The 17,672-nt window shown below is 43.7% G+C and overlaps 1 protein-coding gene across 1 annotated transcript in view; it reads right to left on the bottom strand.

Moving 5' to 3' along the window:
• Positions 1–15,703, bottom strand: part of SMPX (small muscle protein X-linked) — a 53,485-nt gene extending 37,782 nt beyond the window's left edge. The window contains exons 1-2 of the mRNA XM_056131246.1: positions 15,440–15,703; positions 11,731–11,787 (exon numbers count right to left, since the gene is read on the bottom strand). Of these exons, the coding sequence (XP_055987221.1) occupies positions 11,731–11,769 (39 nt within the window). The 5' untranslated portion in view covers positions 11,770–11,787; positions 15,440–15,703. The remainder of the gene's footprint in view (positions 1–11,730; positions 11,788–15,439) is intronic.
• Between the last annotated feature and the right edge of the window lie 1,969 nt (positions 15,704–17,672).

The following is a 17,672-nucleotide window of genomic DNA, read 5'->3' as shown; positions in this document are numbered from 1 at the left end:
ACCCTGTCCTTTATTAAAATGGCACAGCAGTGTTCGTTAGGAGTAAGCACAAGATAGAGAGCATCTATAAAACCAGAAACACGCCGTTTCCAACATAACATAACCGTGTTCCTGACACAGTCATTTGAACTTGGGGGAAGAAAGTGTGTATGTCTGAACTTTGTCTGCATTTCATCTGCTATCAAAAGGCAGGGATATTTCATGCAGACCAAGAAGGTTTGAAGTCGGTAGCATCACTCACATAAAATAAGCATTAATACCTTTTCTTTAAGTTAAAACTATTGTTTTTACTTAAAATAAAGCACTGCCCTATGAGTAACTGGATATGTGGGCTTGAAGAATTGAAATTGTTCTTTGAGGCGATGCATAATACCAATGCTAGTACAAAAGAAGCCAAATATTTTGTTACCTTTTAAACACAATTTGGAAGATTCGGGTACCACAGTAAATTAAATGATTGGGAATTACACAATAAAAGATCTGTTGCTAGGGGGAATGCTTGACTCAAGACACATGAAGTATTCGGTGTCTGTGTTGGGCAATGCGTGGGTCTGTGTTCTGCTCCCAAGAGCAAAGGCTGACTTTCTACATAAGACTTTTCCATCTACCTTCCCTGCTAGATAAACACTGATCCCACAGAGAGAAAACCGAACTCAAAGTTAGCAAGAGCAGTGCACAACCATCCCTGGGGCCAATAAGCTAGGAAGTAGCATATGTGCTAAGATGAAAGTATAGCAACATTTTAGAGATGAAACATTTTGGAGAACCGAAGGCTGAGTTTTCTCTGCTGTTCCTCTGCTTAATGGAAATATCAGGTGGCCTAGCGTGGGAGGAGGAGGGGGCATAGGGAGGAAAGTATGACTCATGTGGTAGCACGCTTCATTAACTCCAAGATTCACCTCTATTAATATCTCTGAAATCAGAAAGAGTCTTAGAACATATATCTGACCATTTTAACTGACATTTTAAAAACAGGTCATAAATAATGGTATGTCATAATTGACTGCATCTTATATTAAATGTCATTAGAATCCTGAAACATACACGAGACAATGCAAAGACCCACAGAAGATGAACTACATGAAAAAAAAAAAAACAATAACAATTTCCAAGGGCCAGAGCAACAATACGGCAGATAGGGCATTTGTCTTGCACACGGCCAATCTGGGTTAGACCCCCAGCTTCCCATATAGTCCCCCGAGTCCTCCAGGAGTGATCCCTGAGCGTGTCGAATCAGGAGTAAACCCTAAGCACAGTCATATGTGGCACCCCCAAAAGAAAACAATAACAATTTCCATTGCTACCATTTGAATGAAACAGAGAAATTTGCTATGAGGAGTATTTATGAGAAGGTTACTGTCACTGTCCTCCCGTTGTTCATTGATTTTCTTGAGCTGGCACCAGTAACGTCTCCATTGTGAGACTTGTTGTTACTGTGTTTGGCATATCGGATAATTCACGGGGAGTTTGCCAGGCTTTGCCATGCGGGCGTGATACTCTCGGTAGCTTGCCGGGCTCTCCAAGAGGGGCAGAGGAATGGAACCTGGGTTGGCCAGGTTGGCTACATGCAAGGCAAACGCCCTACCCACTGTGCTATCGCTCCAGAAGGTTAAGTAGTTAAAAGTCCACCTGGATTACCACTACTCTGACTAAGCATCTACAGAGGACACCTACCTAACATGTGTTCAAGTTAACACACTGGTTTAGAAAGACTTCATTGCTAAACTAATGCATTTATTTTTGTTTCAGGCCACTCCTGGCTCTATACTCAGTAATTACTCCTGACAGTGTTTAGGAGACCATATGGGATGCTGGCGATCGAACCTGGGATGCCACATGCAATGCAAGTGCTCTTCCTGCTGTACTATTTCTCCAACCCTGAAGCTAATCCGTTTCATCTAGTGTGCATGCTCTACAGTAGGCTGTGGTTTTCAGTGATGGTCAGCCAAGATAATATATTCACTAAATCAGTGTCTATGGAAACTGGAAACACCACTTTTCCTGCTCAGAGTTTACTTCTAGCGATGCATGTAGCCTCTCCAAAGAACACGGGCATCTTAGGGTAGTGAAAAGATCTCACTGCTAAGAGCTGCAACATGTTGTCTGTACTGGGGGAAAAGAAAACAACCTGATAACTCCTCTACCATTTGCCTGTTAAAATGCTTCAATGGTGTTCAAACCTCTTAGAGATGGAACAAATGGGAGATCATCCTCTAATAAAAACCACAAGGTTGGGGTATCCCCAAGGCAAAACCGCATAGGTCATAGAATATAAATGTGCAGTAAAAATGTACCCAGGAAGGAAAAGAATAGATTACAGTGCAAGCAAAAATGTGCCTAAGAAACAATGGTTTATGGTTTTCTAGATCTAGAGGGCAAATAGGCAAAAAATAGGAATGTTACTCTGTACTTTAGGGGTTTCTGCTGATTGGCTATGTGAAATATCCGAGTCTCTGCTCTTAATGTACCCATTAAATTTGGACATGGCTTGCTAACTGTTCTTAATGTCTCTGTCAATTTAAACAATAACTCATGTATTGGGAACCAGGGTGTGGGAGCGATATTGGATTGAATAAATAGCAAGCCTGGACACTTTTAAGCCTGACTATTACTGAGAGTGTGTTTAAATGGGTCTGCGTGTGGGGCCAGAGCAATAGTACAGCAGATAGGGTGCTTGCCTCCCACAGGCTGGCCCAGGTTCAATCCCTGAAATCCCATAACAGTTCCTCTGAGCTTCACCACGAGTGATCCCTGAGCACAGAGCCAGGAGTAAGCCAAGAATACCACTGAAGGGGGCTAGAACAATAGCACAGCAAGTGAGCCATTTGCCTTGCAAGCGGCCGACCCAGGTTCGATTCCCAGCATCCCATATTGTCCCCTGAGCACCACCAGGAGTGATTCCTGAGTGCAGAGCCAGGAGTAACCCCTGAGTATTGCCGGGTGTGACCCAAAAAGAAAAAAAAGAACACCACCAGATATGGCCCCCTATCCAAAAAACAAACAAGTCAATAAAAGAGTCTGCATGTGTAGCAGGAATGGGCTTGTGACTGACTTGCATACTAACCTGGCAATGTAAGGACGGCCCCGAAAGCCCCCCTGAGCCAAATCGCCACAAACTAAATTATCTACCCCAATCCCCAAGACTCAATCCAGGTTATTACAACACCAACCAACCCAACCCACAGCAAACTGGTGAAATTCACGCTCTTTGTCTTACCCGTGAAACACAGCAACACAACATACGGCAAGGAAAAGCCAGATTGGAAGACAAAGGAACAGATCTTTTCACTGTCAAACCCTCCCCCGAAGAGCTGTTTCCTTTGACCTGACCACTCTCAAGCTCTGTAAACCAGCTCTAAGATTGCAGGTTTACACTTGAAGACTCGCTTTTGAAATGGGGTGCACAAAATGGATTAATTCCAGAATAGGTGTCAAAGAAAATCCACGCTGAAAAATGAGCCATTAACTCACTGACTCGATGCTTTTTCATCTTTAAAGCATCACTCAAGAAACCAGGAACCTAAATGGGTTTTTGACAGCAAATATTGACAGGATCCAAAGCAGCCTCAGACCGTGTCAAATAGCTAATGACTAATGTACACCTTAAAGGACTGGCAGAGGCGTGCTTTGTAAACGATTAGAGACATTTCATTAATATAATTGCAGGGCGGCCTTACTTGAGTGACAAATTATAGGCTAAATTATAGCCATTAGAAAAATCCCTTAAAACTTGAATTGATAGAATCTGTAGGCCTGGAGTTCTCACTTTGTGTGCCACCGGCCAGGGAACTGTAGCATATTCTTGACTCTTTTACTGCCTGGCTCCAAACACCTTCCAGTGATTTTAATTTTTTCCATTTGTAAATTGGGTACCACATTGACTACTCAAAATGGGCTTTGGAATATAAGTCATATTTTATGAAACAAATTTCTTTCTTTAAAATACAGATAACAACCTAATATCAATAGCCCAAAGTTGGCATCAGGTGGAATATCCCTCTAGATACAATATCTACATAGATGCAAATGGAGTCAGTGTTCATTTTTTTCTTCCGCACACACACCTTCACCCTCTCTCTTTTCCATCCTAGAGACTCAGTCGCCTCAGAGAATTATCAATGGGCCCTGACCTTTTCCAAGCTATACATAATTTGGTACATCCTCCAAACTGGAAATGGAAAAAATATATACCAGATCATCTTTTGCCAGAGCAGGATACAGTTCCCTGATAATAGACCTATCTGATGTGACATGAATACTCCACTTGATCTCACCAGGTGAAGAAAAGTAGAAAGAATTCCCTGTAAGTTAATTCCACTACTCCCTTAATTATTTGTATTGTTCTCCTGCTTGGCTCCACATTTTGAGCTGGAGGATTCTGGGAAGAAAAGTCCCTCCACAACCCTCCCATGCCGCTTACTATGGAATGACACCTTCATCCTCAGTGTGTCGGATTCTGAGAGCTGTCAACTTCTGGACACCCACTCTGCTTTCCACAGTCACTCGTTGTTCTTTTGTCTCCCCTCCTTGTTGGTACCACCTTCTCTCCTCTTAGTGCTGTGGCTTTTGGGGGTTCGTCCCATTACACACTTGTTTCAGATGACCCCCTAACACATGCACACACCCACACACATGCTATCTTTAGTTTTCTTTAGCTCTCCACAGTTCCCTGCAACTCCTGCCAAAATCAGTCGCCTCCTCTGTGCAATTTTCCCTCGCTGCAGGCAGAGAACACCCTCTAGGGTTGCATTTTGAAGTATTTCTCTCTACATTTTCCTATCTTTACAGCCCTGGTCCTTCTCTGCCTGGAGGAGGACATTTTTCTATCTCTAGCATCTTCACAGAAAACCTACAGAAAGAGGTATCTTTTGAGCAAGAGCTGATTAGAAAATGGGATCCTTATTTGCTAGATCAACCAAAATTAGGATAGACAGGCACACACTCAAATGCACACATTCTAATTTTTGCTTTTGGGGGTCATACCCAAAAAGCCAAAACCAAGATCAGTGCTCAGGAGACACTCCAAGCAGTGCTCAGCAGACTGTACAGTAAGGCTGTATAGTAAATAGTGAGCCTAGCGGAGGTACAGAGCGGCTTCAAACATGAACCTTGGGGGCCTGGAGTGATAGCACAGCAGGTAGGGCATTTGCCCTGCATGTGGCCGACCCGGGTTCAATTCCCAGCATCCCATATGGCCCCCCCGAGCACTGCCAGGAGTAATTCCTGAGAGCAGAGCCAGGAGTAACCTGGGAGTATCATTGGGTGTAACCCAAAAAGCAAACTGTCACTGTCCTCCCGTTGTTCATTGATTGGCTCGAGCGAGCCCAGTAAGTCTCCATTGTGAGACTTGTTACTGTGTTTGGCATATCGAATACGTCACAGGTAGCTTGCCAGGCTTTGCTGTGCGGGCGAGATACTCTCCGTAGCTTGCCGGGCTCTCCAAGAGGGGCAAAGGAATCGAACCTGGGTCAGCCAGGTCAGCCGCGCACAAGGCAAACACCCTACCCACTGTGCTATTGCTCCAACCCTCCCAAAAAGCAAAAATAAATAAATAAATAAATAAAAAATGAACCTTGGTATCAGACTAAATAATGTGAGTTCAAATCCTAACTTTCCCACTCACAAGCTGTGGATCCTGCATGGGTTCTTTCCCTTCTCCATTATAATCCATGGAAATCTCACCGTACCGTGCCAAGCACAGAGTTCATCCTGAAGGTACCAAAATTAGTTTCAAGTTCATAGGCCCTTTGAAGTTGGACAGAGTTCAGAGGTCATCGAACACAACATCCTTTCTTTGCAGATTAGGAGGACCAGAGGCATGAAGTCACAGAAGAGACCAAAGCTAGAGCACAGGATATTTTTCCTGTTTAACCACAGAATTCTCAGATCTCGTGGAAAAGGACAAATAATAGATACAAATATTCAATGCTGAGCATACTTAGACCAATGGTAGCGAGAAAGGACCAGTGAAGTCCCAGAGCCAATTGACTTTGGGTAGGTCGGGGCCCCGAAAAACCCTGTGATGGCTTACAAATGAGAAGTGTTAAGGAGGGAAGGGAATGACAGGAGGGGACTGCCAGTGGTCAGTGTCACTCAGTCTCTTTAGAGAGACTCACTGAGCAGATAGCTTGATGGGATTAGATTTCCCACAGCTCTGGCTTTCCTCCACCACCTGTCATGTCAAATTCTTTCATCTGAGCGGATCCTATCCACCATGTCTGATGTGTTGATGTTACCTTGGTTGCGACTCCGTTCCTATCAACAGTGAAATTACAAACAGCTTGGCGAGTACAGAACCAGGGTCAGCAAACTAGGGCCCATGGGTGAAATCCACGCTGCCACCTGTTTTTGTAAATAGTATCACTGGCACATAGCCACATTCATTCATTTTTGCATTGCCTGTGGCTGCTTTTGTCCTTTAAAGGCAGGGTTGAACAGTTGGAAAAGAGACTCAGTGATATAAAAGTCCTAAAATACTTTACTATCTGGTCCTTTATAGAAAATGTTTGCCAGTATCTGGTACAGAGTCTTATCAATTGCTTATAATACCAGAAGGCCCTCTCTAGACTATGAAAAATTGGACTCATTTCTTCAAGATATTTTCATGCCCCTTCCTGAGATTTCATTAATGCAACTGAGAAGAAATGAATGTTTAGATAGAATTCCCTTCAAATCTGAAGTCTATCTCTTTTTCATTGTGAATATGAAGGGCAACTGTCCATCTTCTCAAATGTCAGGTCTATTTCTGACTTCTCTCTTATTCTAAGAAGGCATGGAATAAGATGTAGAGAAAGGAAGATCATTCCATGCACTACTTGGATAGTTACAAAAGCTATTTCTTTCTCATTTGTTTTTAGGCACACCTGGTGATGTTCAGGGGCTACTTCTGGCTCTGCACTCAGGAATCACTCTTAGCGGTGATCACAGTACCACAGAAGATGCTGGGGATTGAATCTGGGTCGGCCCCATTCGTGGCAAACACCCTACTTGTGGTATTATTGCTCCTGTTCCTAAAACCATCTCAACATTTTTGTGCTATAAATCAAGTACTTGCTGTGTACACTATTCATTTATTCATTATAACAATCCTATTAGGTAAGATAATTGTGCAAATTTTTCAGAAGGGTAAATTAAGGGTGAACTAAATCACTAAGTGAATAGAACTTTGACTTAATGTTGCCTTGAACTTTGGCTCCATGTTGCCTTGTAAAAAATCTATGCACGCAGAAGGTTGTGTGTTCGCAGGCTCTCTGGACGGCTCTGTCTCACCGCCTGCATTCAGTGCTCATGACCCTCTGCGTGTGGCCTGGATCAGGATGGCTTTTCTCTCTCTCAAGCTTGAGCCCCTCTCACTCTGGCTCTGGATCTCTGAAGCCCGAGCTCTTTCACTTCTGACTCTGCTCTCCAAGCTTACAGTCTTAGTTTATATAGCAATCATGTAAGTCTCACAAAGGTGGGTTGAATATTGACAAATCAACAATGAGAGGTAAGACCACTCCTCCAGGAGATTATCTCAAGGATAAAATCTCATCTAAAGAGATTACTCCAGATTACTAGGAGATCCACTCAAGGGTAGGATCCTAACAAGGGTGTGTTCTTTCCTCAGCTAGTAATCTACTTAAATAGTTGTAGTAAATCTACTTCTAATATTTCTAGCAATGTCATTCTGTGTGAGCACAGTAAGAGATATAAACATCTCATTATACATTCTTCAGTCCTCAGGCCAGGTTAGTCTTCCTAGCCCCAGCAGGGTCCTAGTTTCGTCATTACTTACTTTGGATCATGACAGCATTTGTCCATGATCATTCCCTCAACTTATAGTTGAGTATCGTGGCACTTTGGCCTGGACCATTTTGATGCCAGGGTAGCTCACAGCTTGCCCTGGGTCCATTCAGTCCCTCCTCGGGACCCTGCTTTTGGGGTGCTAGGAACTAAGGGCAACTGAGTCAAGAAAGCAGATGCCCAGGAGTAAATATTATTTGGAGTCAATCAACTCCCAAGTTACAAAGCATAATATTAACTGTCTTCCTGTGTCCATACAGAAATTGCTTTAAGGTAAACTATTCAAAAGACATAAGGAAAGGAGAAAGGCAATATTAACTTATAATACAAGTTCAGTGCCCTGGGATGGGTGTGATTCGATAAACCTAAGCTACCTGAGGAAGGACAAAACAGTATTATCCTACATTGCCTGACACACATAGATATGGTAATATAACCCCTTAAATGCCCAACTGTTGGAAATATGAGTGACAGTGACTTAAGTTCACTCAATTCAGATGAAATAGAAATCTAATTCATTATTTATGGAATTTTGCTTTAGAAATATAAAGTTCAATATGTTTATAAACATCACAGGAACACCTTCTTGCAAATATATATATATATATATATATATAATCAGTAAGTTATGGGCTCAAAGAAATCCTTCTGTATAAAAGCTGTTAAATTTTGCTCCATGAAATATTTCCCAAACGCTCAACCATAGAATCCCTTTACTTAACAATATCCCATGAAACTAATATTAAAATAGCAGTGGTTTCAGCTTTTGTACATTTTAGAGCTAGCACTTGTCTGAGTACTGGTTCATAGACCAGCAGTTAATAACCATTGCAGTAGACCAGTGGGTTATAACCTTTTATTATGCTGACAAACCGGCACTGGTGCATACACCTCTGTTCTAAGAGAAAACTTTGGGAACTATTCAACTAGTTAATGGTGAGTGATAACAGTTAATATTTATGAATCAATAATAATGAACCAGACACTAGTCTAACCATTTGCTTATATTCATCTATTTAACCCTCACAGATGTCCTATAGGAGGGTTACTATGATCAATTCTCCCATTTGACAGATGAGAAAACTGAGGCATACAGAAGAGAGACAAGTTTCCCAAGGTACTGAAGTGATAGTACAGTGGATAGGGAGTTTGCCTTGCACGTGGCTGGACCAAATTCTATCCATGGCATCTCATATAGTCCCCTAAGCACTGCCAGTAGTAATTCCTGAGTGTAGATCCAGGAGTAACCCCAAAGCAACACCAGATGTAACCCCAGAAAACTCAAAAAAGAAAAATAATAATAAACAAATTGCCCGAGATAACACAGCCAGTAAATCCTGGAGACTTTGAGATCCTCAAACACAGGGATCAGCTGTCAATTCATCTTGGTATAGCCTACCCTGAGCACTGCACCTGGCACAAAACATGCACCCAGGCAACCCCAGTGGAACCTAATTGGAGCTTTGATCCCAATTTCAAAGTGACTATGGTGCATTTAATAGCACATTTAAGACATTTAAGTGGTATTTACCTGATGAGAGAGGTAAGTATCTCATCGATGAGGGTTTCTCTGTTCCACACAACATGATGCCCTACAGCAGTGTTTCTCAGCCCCTTCCAATCTGGCTTCCTTCCTGTGACCCCTGTGCTCCTAATTGTCCCCATAGACTCATGCTGTGCCCCACTCCCTCAGCCCCCGTGTAAAGGATTTTCATTTGGAATATCCTGGGGTTTACAGGAAGCTATATGAACACAGACTGAGAAATATTACACTAAATAATGTTCCTACTACCAGAGCACTTTGAATAGTATATACATTTTAATATTTTATTTAACAGACCCTAATGTAGAGATGATAGGAAAATATCAGATAGTGTAGCTCCAATTAGCCACAAGAAATAAGATTTCTTTTTAAGGTGCATTAAATTATGCTTTTTACAGCATAAAACATACCGAAAGTGTGACCAGAGAGATTTTACAGGGTGTTGGCTTTGCACGCAGCCAGTCCCAGTTATATTCCCTCCACTGAATATGGTCCCCTGAGTACCACGAGGAGTAATCTAGACACGTTGAGCAAGAGAGAGAATACTATATCCAGAAAGAACTACTCTATTGCCTTTATGGATAGAGCAGATGGATTTTTAAATGTGACATACTAACAGCGATTGAGAATAGTCAATAACTGATTTAAAAATATTATAGACCTAAAAAAATCAAGGTCAAAATAAGTAGGAAAGAACTAGCGAATTTTTTGTGTGGCTTTGAGGGAAACTGGCACACTCTAGGGCACGGGAGGGGGTCAACACACTTTCAGCTTTAAGGGGAAAGAAGCCCAAGAAGCCTGAGAACAGACTATTTCGGGGAGTCCTGCAATATAAAGAGGAACTTTTATGTTTAACACTTTGGGAGCTTCAAATGCAGTGCTTAGATGCTATTACTTCTCATCACTTTAATGTAAAACATTCCCTCCTGAATAATATAACAAAAGTTGACATTTAATGAGGGCTTAGAATGATACTTTAAGCATCTTGAACATGTTGCCTTAGTGAGTCGTATTGTTATCCCCATTTTCCAAATGTGGAAACAGAGGCAGGGATGTCAAGTAGCTAGTGGCTAGTGTAGTTTTCCCATGGTCCCACACCACTCCCAGCTGCTTGAAATGCTACCACCACCTCTGCACTCTGGGTAAAAGCAAAGGCTTACAGTTAAAGGCTCGAGGATGCTCACAAGTCCGTGAAGCACAATAAAATCCCATTACCAATGTCTGGGCATGTCAGAGAGTTACAGAGTGGACACCAGGGAAACCAAATGTGGCACTGAGGAGTGGAAATCCTGTCCAATGGTTCTTCCTGGGTGGTTTATCCTAAGACAGGTTTTCAGAGGTGGTGATACAACTTGCCACTTAAGAACCCCATCCATTTAAGACTATGCATTAGTCATGACAGGTAAAGATCTGTCTCTCCACCCACTGCCACCACCCGGTGTGTGCTAGGATTTGTAAGCCCACAATCTGGCAATCCACATGCCCCTCCAAATACAGCCACCAATTTATAGATATATTGATAATGAGATGGTGCATCAGACCCACGAACTCAGGAACTGCCACATGCCTTCAGAAAAGAGCCCAAGGGGAAAAGTTTTTAAATTTGAAGAAAGCACAGATAGGAAAGGAAGATGGAATTTTGCAATTAACTGCTGTGGTCGAAGTTCTAGGGTAGGAGCTATTGGAGAGGCAAGTACAGATGCCTTAAGAAAATAAACTGAATATTGAGAAAAACAAAGATTGGAAGTTACTTTCATTATTGTATTTTGTCCTAAAACGGCCACATTCCCTCTCCTCTCCTCTCCTCTCCTCTCCTCTCCTCTCCTCTCCTCTCCTCTCCTCTCCTCCCCTCCCCTCCCCTCCCCTCCCCTCTCCTCTCCTCTCCTCTCCTCTCCTCTCCTCTCCTCTCTCCCCCACCTCCATATAAGTCAGTTGCAACAAACAAAGACATTGTTTGCTGTGGGACAAGAAGAGAAATAATAGTATATGGACTTCACAAAATAAATACCCCAGCTTTGGGAAGAACATTTGACAGCAAAAGAATAATATTTCAAGAGATATATTTTAAGCAGATGAGTCAACAAACAAAAAAATAAAATGAATTTTTAATTATCTACCAATGAGCCTATGAAAAACACTTCAAAAACCATAATACTACATTTTTGTAGATTATTTCATCATCACTCATAAACATGTATTGTCTTACCATTAGGCACAATTTACACACACAAAAATAACTTCGCATCTTCACTTGTACCTTATCACTGAACTCACAAAGGGAAACTCTTTCCCCTGAAGTTAATCATCAGTTACAGGTGAGCAACTGCAAAAAAATAAGTTGGATTTCTGCAAACCAGACTAGAAGTCTCAGAGCTTGAGGTCAAAACACAACTATGCCGACTCACCTGGATGGCTCTGACATTGGAAACTGGCTGTTTCGACATATTCACCCGGGTTTAGCCCTGAAAACACAAGTAAGAAACTGTTAGGGGTGGCAGCATCCAGATTCTCAGGCTCGATAAATTAGAACGTAACTCATGATTCAACTGGGCAGTCACCCCTTCCAGTGGCCATATATTCTTTCAGTCTCAGTTTCCGAAGTTACTTAGAGACGCGCCCTTCTAATGCCTCGGGGAGAGGGATCACTGAGCACGGGGATAAATGATTCAGGAGGAGAAACGCTGAGAAGCCTCGCCCCTGATCCTAATGATAGGCAATCAGAAACTTGAAAGGCGCCCTCATCTCCTTGCCTGCCCTCCTGCGCCCGACTCCCTGCACGCCCCGCGGGGAACAGCAAAGCAAAGAGACGGTGCGAATAAAACGCCTTTGTTCTAGGGGCCCTCGGAAGCTCTCTGCTTGAAACTGAACTTTTGATCCGAATTGGTTATTGCTCGGACGGCACACCGGTCCCGGGGAGTGGGGGGTGGTGGCGGGGAGTGGGGGTGGGGGGTGGCTCTACTGAGTCCTCTCCGTTGACCACCCAAGAAAACGGGGCCTGTACAAGCTTCTGGGTACAGGCTCACTCCTCGCTGGGCATGTGTCCGTTCTGCCCTGCGACCAGAGGGGGACGCTGTCGAGATTTGGGTCGCATCTCCCTGCTCCGTGGCCTCACGCAGAGCCCAGGCTTGGCAAATCCCCCCACCCCCCAAACCGCAAGCCTCACTTGATTTTTCATGCAACCGACTCGGGAGGCAAATGGAACTCACATGACCATATCAAATCCCCCCGCCCCCCCCAAAGAGGTAGCCGCCCTTGTTCCCCCAAGGCCTTTCGCTGGTGAGAGCTGACTACCCGCACCGTGCCCACTGGGCCCGGTTTCCTGGGACTAAAGGAGAAGGCCCCAGCTCGGCTCAGGCCTGGCATCCCGTGAGTAAATCCTGCGGGACCCACTGAGAAGTTCTGTTTTGGAAATCGGTGAAGTAGGGCCGGGGAGATGGAGCAAAGGGCCGGAGTCTGTCCTTTGCATGGCACGGTCCTGGTGGCACTGCTGGAGACCCCACCACCACCACCACCGGGTCCTTCTCCAGCCTCACGCTGGGCTAGGGAGCATCGGGCTAGAAGGACCCTTGAGAAACACCCCCCAAGGCAGACATTATCAGTGTGTTAAAACCCCGATGATTTCCCCACCGGGTCTGAGCACTGAACCGTACCAACCCACAGAGCTGGGCTGAGCATCACTAGTTTTTCAGTTTCGGAGACTTACTTCAGCTCTGTTGATAGCAGCACTGCAACTATCAGTGACTTCAACGCTATTGTAAACGATGATGCCTCAATAAATTAATTCATTAAAAATTTAAAAACGGAGTCAGACTAACATGTGAAATTGAACTATTACGTAGTTTTTGAAATCTCTAGAAGTAGGATATCCAAACACATAATCTTTGGCTTCATATACATGAAAATAAGAGGATAATCTAAAGTTTCAGTGAAATGTTTTCAGTAATATATGGATATAACCTCCATGCAAAAGGGCTAGGCAGAATTATTTTCTATATGGTTAGAAAACTTCAAAACAACAATTGAACCATCAGGAGTGCATTTTGGTCTCTGATATGTTTCAAATGGGATGCTCTCTTTCCTGCAGCCTCCAAATCAATTAGGGATTTTTTTCTTTTGCAGAGCTAGAACACACAAGCTAAATTTCAAAAGAAAAACCTTGTCGTTGGTTTTTTTTAACACTCCTATTCCTCAAAAGCCATTAGAAGTCCTGTAAAGAAACAATTCCCGAAGGACTTTAAATACCACAGCATAACGTATTGTCTCTGTGTACACAGCTGGAGTTTACTATCACTTGGGATTTTATTTTAAATCATGTGAACCATGGGGATTAGGAAATTTGTTTTTTTTTTAATTCATTGTAGGATATCTCTTATGTTAATAGAAGAGCAGGCTGACATTTTTTTAAAGCAGGTCACTTATGACCATTGGTCTTCTTTTTTAATTAGGCTGCTATTGGATTTCTGACCTACTGGATTTCTGTCGCATGTCTATACATCTATGACTACGGGATGACCTTACCTTGGTGTGTCCTCTAGAGTTTGGGCAACCGAGCATTTGCATGGAAATTCCTTGTTAATATATATGTCAGTCTGTGATAGACAAAGCTCTAGAAAGTTGGTCAGATCCCAGTTCTCATTCCCTGCAACAGGCTAGATAACAATTGTATAAATCAGTTCTGTAGCCATTTCTGCTGTCCTCATTATTCGCAGAGAAATCAGGGCAAAGCACACTGATGAATAAAAATAGACAGTGTTCCCTGGCTGTTTCCCTGGTCCTGCATTCGCCTCCCTTACGGATGGAGAATGTACAGGGCCCCTTCCTTCTTTAGCTTGAGCATTAGTATGTTTCATCCTGGGACCAAAAAAAAAAAAAGATAGCTATGCCTAGGGGCACAACTCTGTTCCACTGGGACCACGGTTTTGCAGGCAAAGAGGTAATCTTTAAAATGCTCTGTTACTAGGTCTCCCAGTTCTGGGTAAAATTTGGAGGCATGGAAAGTTTAACCCAGCAGAGATTGACTTGTACAAAGCCCGCCCCTCGATGAAAATACTCATCAGTTTAGCACAGCTGAGCTTTCCTGGCAGCTCTGCAAGCAGGAGCAACTTTGCTCTGCCTTCTGATGAGTCCGGTCCTTTGGTATCTGTTGCACCTAACATCTGACTTCTAAATAAGACTCACTTACTAAAAAGCTGTCAACATAAATATCATTCATTTCTTAAAAAGGGACTCGAAAGGAAAAACCAATATTTGGGAAAAGGGATTTTTTGTTTGTTCTTTATAAAGGTCAATTAAACGGCTAAAGGGAATTCTCTTCTGTCCAGTAGCTAAAAATAATTCCTGGGCAGGGTGTAGAAAGATGTTCAGCTGTCTAAACTGACAAACTCCTTATTTGCTCTGCCTTAAATGCACCAAGGAGAAGGGACTCATGGCATTGCTATGTCTCTTAGCTTTGCCATGCATCAGGATTTGATGCCCCCACAGAGGGAGAGGGGGAGTGAGCACAGCCCTCTACCCGGCTGTACATGGGGGAGGTAGTGATCGAAGCAGGACTTTCGAAAAGATAATAGGAATCGATCTAGGCATTGATAGAACTTTATTGAGGCCAAGCCTGTTGTTTACGGAGAGGGAAAAAAAAGCGCTTGAAACTTGTACTGTGCAAGAAATTGGGCAATAATGTGCATGTAGGTAACCAAGGAATCAGCAGGCTAGCTTTTGCCATCCTCAATTCTCCAGATTATTTCTAGGCTTTCAGCCCAAATCTGTCTGCAGCTGACAACTGTTAACTATGGTCAGAAGAATTAATATGACATAATGTTCAGGGTCACAGTCATCATATCTGGACCGTGGAAATTTTCTTAACAGCGCTCTCTATGAAAGCAACGTTTAGTTCAATATTCTTTCAACCCCTCCCCCTCAACTCCAGCCTCCCCCCCACCACTTTGTACACACAATTTATAAAACAGAAGCAGCAACAGCACCCATAAACAGGATTCTACAAGGAAGCTATCCTCACAGGTTATAAGTCTACAAAGTTCTAAGTAGTCACTTTCCAGCTAGTTATCAAGGAAATTTCCTTTAGAAAATTTAGTTGCCCAAACTGTTTCCTCTGCTTACCTGCTTGGTGGATCTGTTTACTGCTTCCGGAGAGTCCCGGGCGGTCAGGTGCAGGAATATAGGCTCCTCAGAAGGTAGAAAGGACAGCCAGTGTCCTCTGAGCTGTGATCTCAATCCTGATGCTTTTCAAGCGGCTGAAATAGCTCAAGTGCTCGGTGCCTCTCCCGGTATTGAGAGCTGCTCCCAGCGCAGGGCCGGAGGGGAACACGTTGGAGGCTAAGTGTTAAAGAGAATTCCTGTCATAGCTCACAGTTGTTCTTCCTAAATATAGAGTTTGATACAAGCCATACACTGCCTGTCTCTGAAAGGCTTGACCGTGCTGAAAGAAGAGCTCAAATGTCAGCCAGAAGGCAGCTACGCAATCTTACTGCCCTCCTAATCTTCCAGAAGATGCAGCCTGCATTTGCTCACCTATTCTGAGGGGACACGGTGAAGCTCAGAAAGTAGGAAAAGATTCTATCTTGAGCTGTAGTACCTGGAGGCTAGAAGTTGAGGAGTGTTCGGTAAGAATCGGAGAGAGGTACATGGTATCACCCTGCTCAGCTAGAACAGGGGTGCCTTCAAACAGTGCTTGCGACCTCGCTTGGTCACGTAGGAGCCGTGACAGTTGTGTCAGTCAGCACTCGATGAATGGTCACCATGCAAGGATAATTATAATAATACATTGAGCTATAAGACATTCCCCCTTTTATAGGTCAAAAATGGTCCCAGGGATGCTCAAAGGGCCAGTGCGCATGCTCTGTAGGTAGGACGCCCGGGTTCCAGCCCCAGCACCACTGGGAGTGACCCTAAACCCAGAATCCTCGCTCACTCAGATGCTTGGCTGCCTCTGCTGCTGACAGTGACTGGCCTCCAGAGCACAGAAAACAGAGCCGAAGGAAAGAAAGAAAACTCTACGTTTTAAGAGGCAGAACCAAGAAAGAGGCAGGAACACTTTTTTTTTGGCTTTTTGGGTCACATCTGGCGATGCTCAGGGGTTATTTCTGGGTTTTCACTCAGGAATTACTACTGGCGGTGCTTGGGGTACCATATGGGATGCTGGGAATCAAACCCAGGTTGGCCGTGTGGAAGACAAATGCCCTACACGCTGTGCTATTGCTCGAGCCCCAAGGCAGGAACACTTTTGAAACAGAACACTGACAGCTCTCGAGCACATGCTCATTATTTAGAACATACGTTTTCTTCTTCTTCAAACTCTGAAATTAACTTTGCATAGAATTCCCCTCCCATAGAGGTATTAAACAGGGTGCATATACTTAGAATTCATCTCCAGGGCAGAAGTGACCCCATGTGTCCCTGACAGCGTGGCCAGCTGCTGGCCCAGAAAGCAGGTCCTACCTGTGAGGAAAAAAAAAACACACAATTTGTTATTTTGATGGTTGTATTTTTGTTTGTCTGGGGGCCACAACCAGCAATGCTCAAGGGTAACTTCTTGCTCTGGACTCAAGAATTACTCCTGGTGGTGCTCAGGAGTAATACGAGATACCAGGAATGGAACTTGGGTTAACCACGTGCAAGGCAGGCGATCTACTTCTAGTCTATCTCTCCAGCCCACAACTGCGATTTGTATGAAGTAAGATCTCTGACCCTGCAACTGAACATATTCCAAAGAAATGTGAGCGGCTCATTTTCAGGTCAGTCCAGTGAAAGCCAGCTTCCTGGAAGACTGGTCATCAGTCTGGTAACTGTGGCTCATGTTAGTCTGGGGGCTCTCCTTTAAGTCTCATTCCTGTGTTATTGTGGTAGGGGGAAGTGTCTTTGACATTCAGTTTAGACACCATGCTTTGAGGTGATGTGGCACTAACGTGAGATATCCATAGATTGGGGAAGAGTGGGTTCTGAGCACTCTAGTAGCTCCCCAGATGCATTACGATTTCAACATGTTCTTAGCTCTTCATCAGTGGTGAACTCAGCCATGGGCAAACAACAGCATTCGCTCAGTTATTTGTGATCCTTTCCTGCATTTGGCCCATTTTATCACAGTCCTTTTAGCCCCAGTGACTACTAAGTAGACAGGGCTGTTATGTATAGCCAGGGAAGTTCTACAGTCAGCAGTGTCTAGACACACACTGGGCAAATACGGGTGGGGCAGCCGCTGTAGGGGAACTGAGTGAGCCTCATAACTGGGACTCCTTGGAGCCAAAGTGATAATAAGGTTGGTAGGGTGCTTGCCTTGCACACAGCCAATCCTGGTTCAATCCCTCACATCATATGTTTCAACGGGCCTGCTAGG

The sequence above is a fragment of the Sorex fumeus genome, unplaced genomic scaffold (genome assembly GCF_029834395.1).
Source record: "Sorex fumeus unplaced genomic scaffold, SorFum_2.1 ptg000086l, whole genome shotgun sequence".
NCBI classification, from domain to species: domain Eukaryota; kingdom Metazoa; phylum Chordata; class Mammalia; order Eulipotyphla; family Soricidae; genus Sorex; species Sorex fumeus.
The sequence above is the reverse complement of the archived record's forward strand: the minus strand, read 5'-3'. Positions and strand labels throughout refer to the sequence as shown.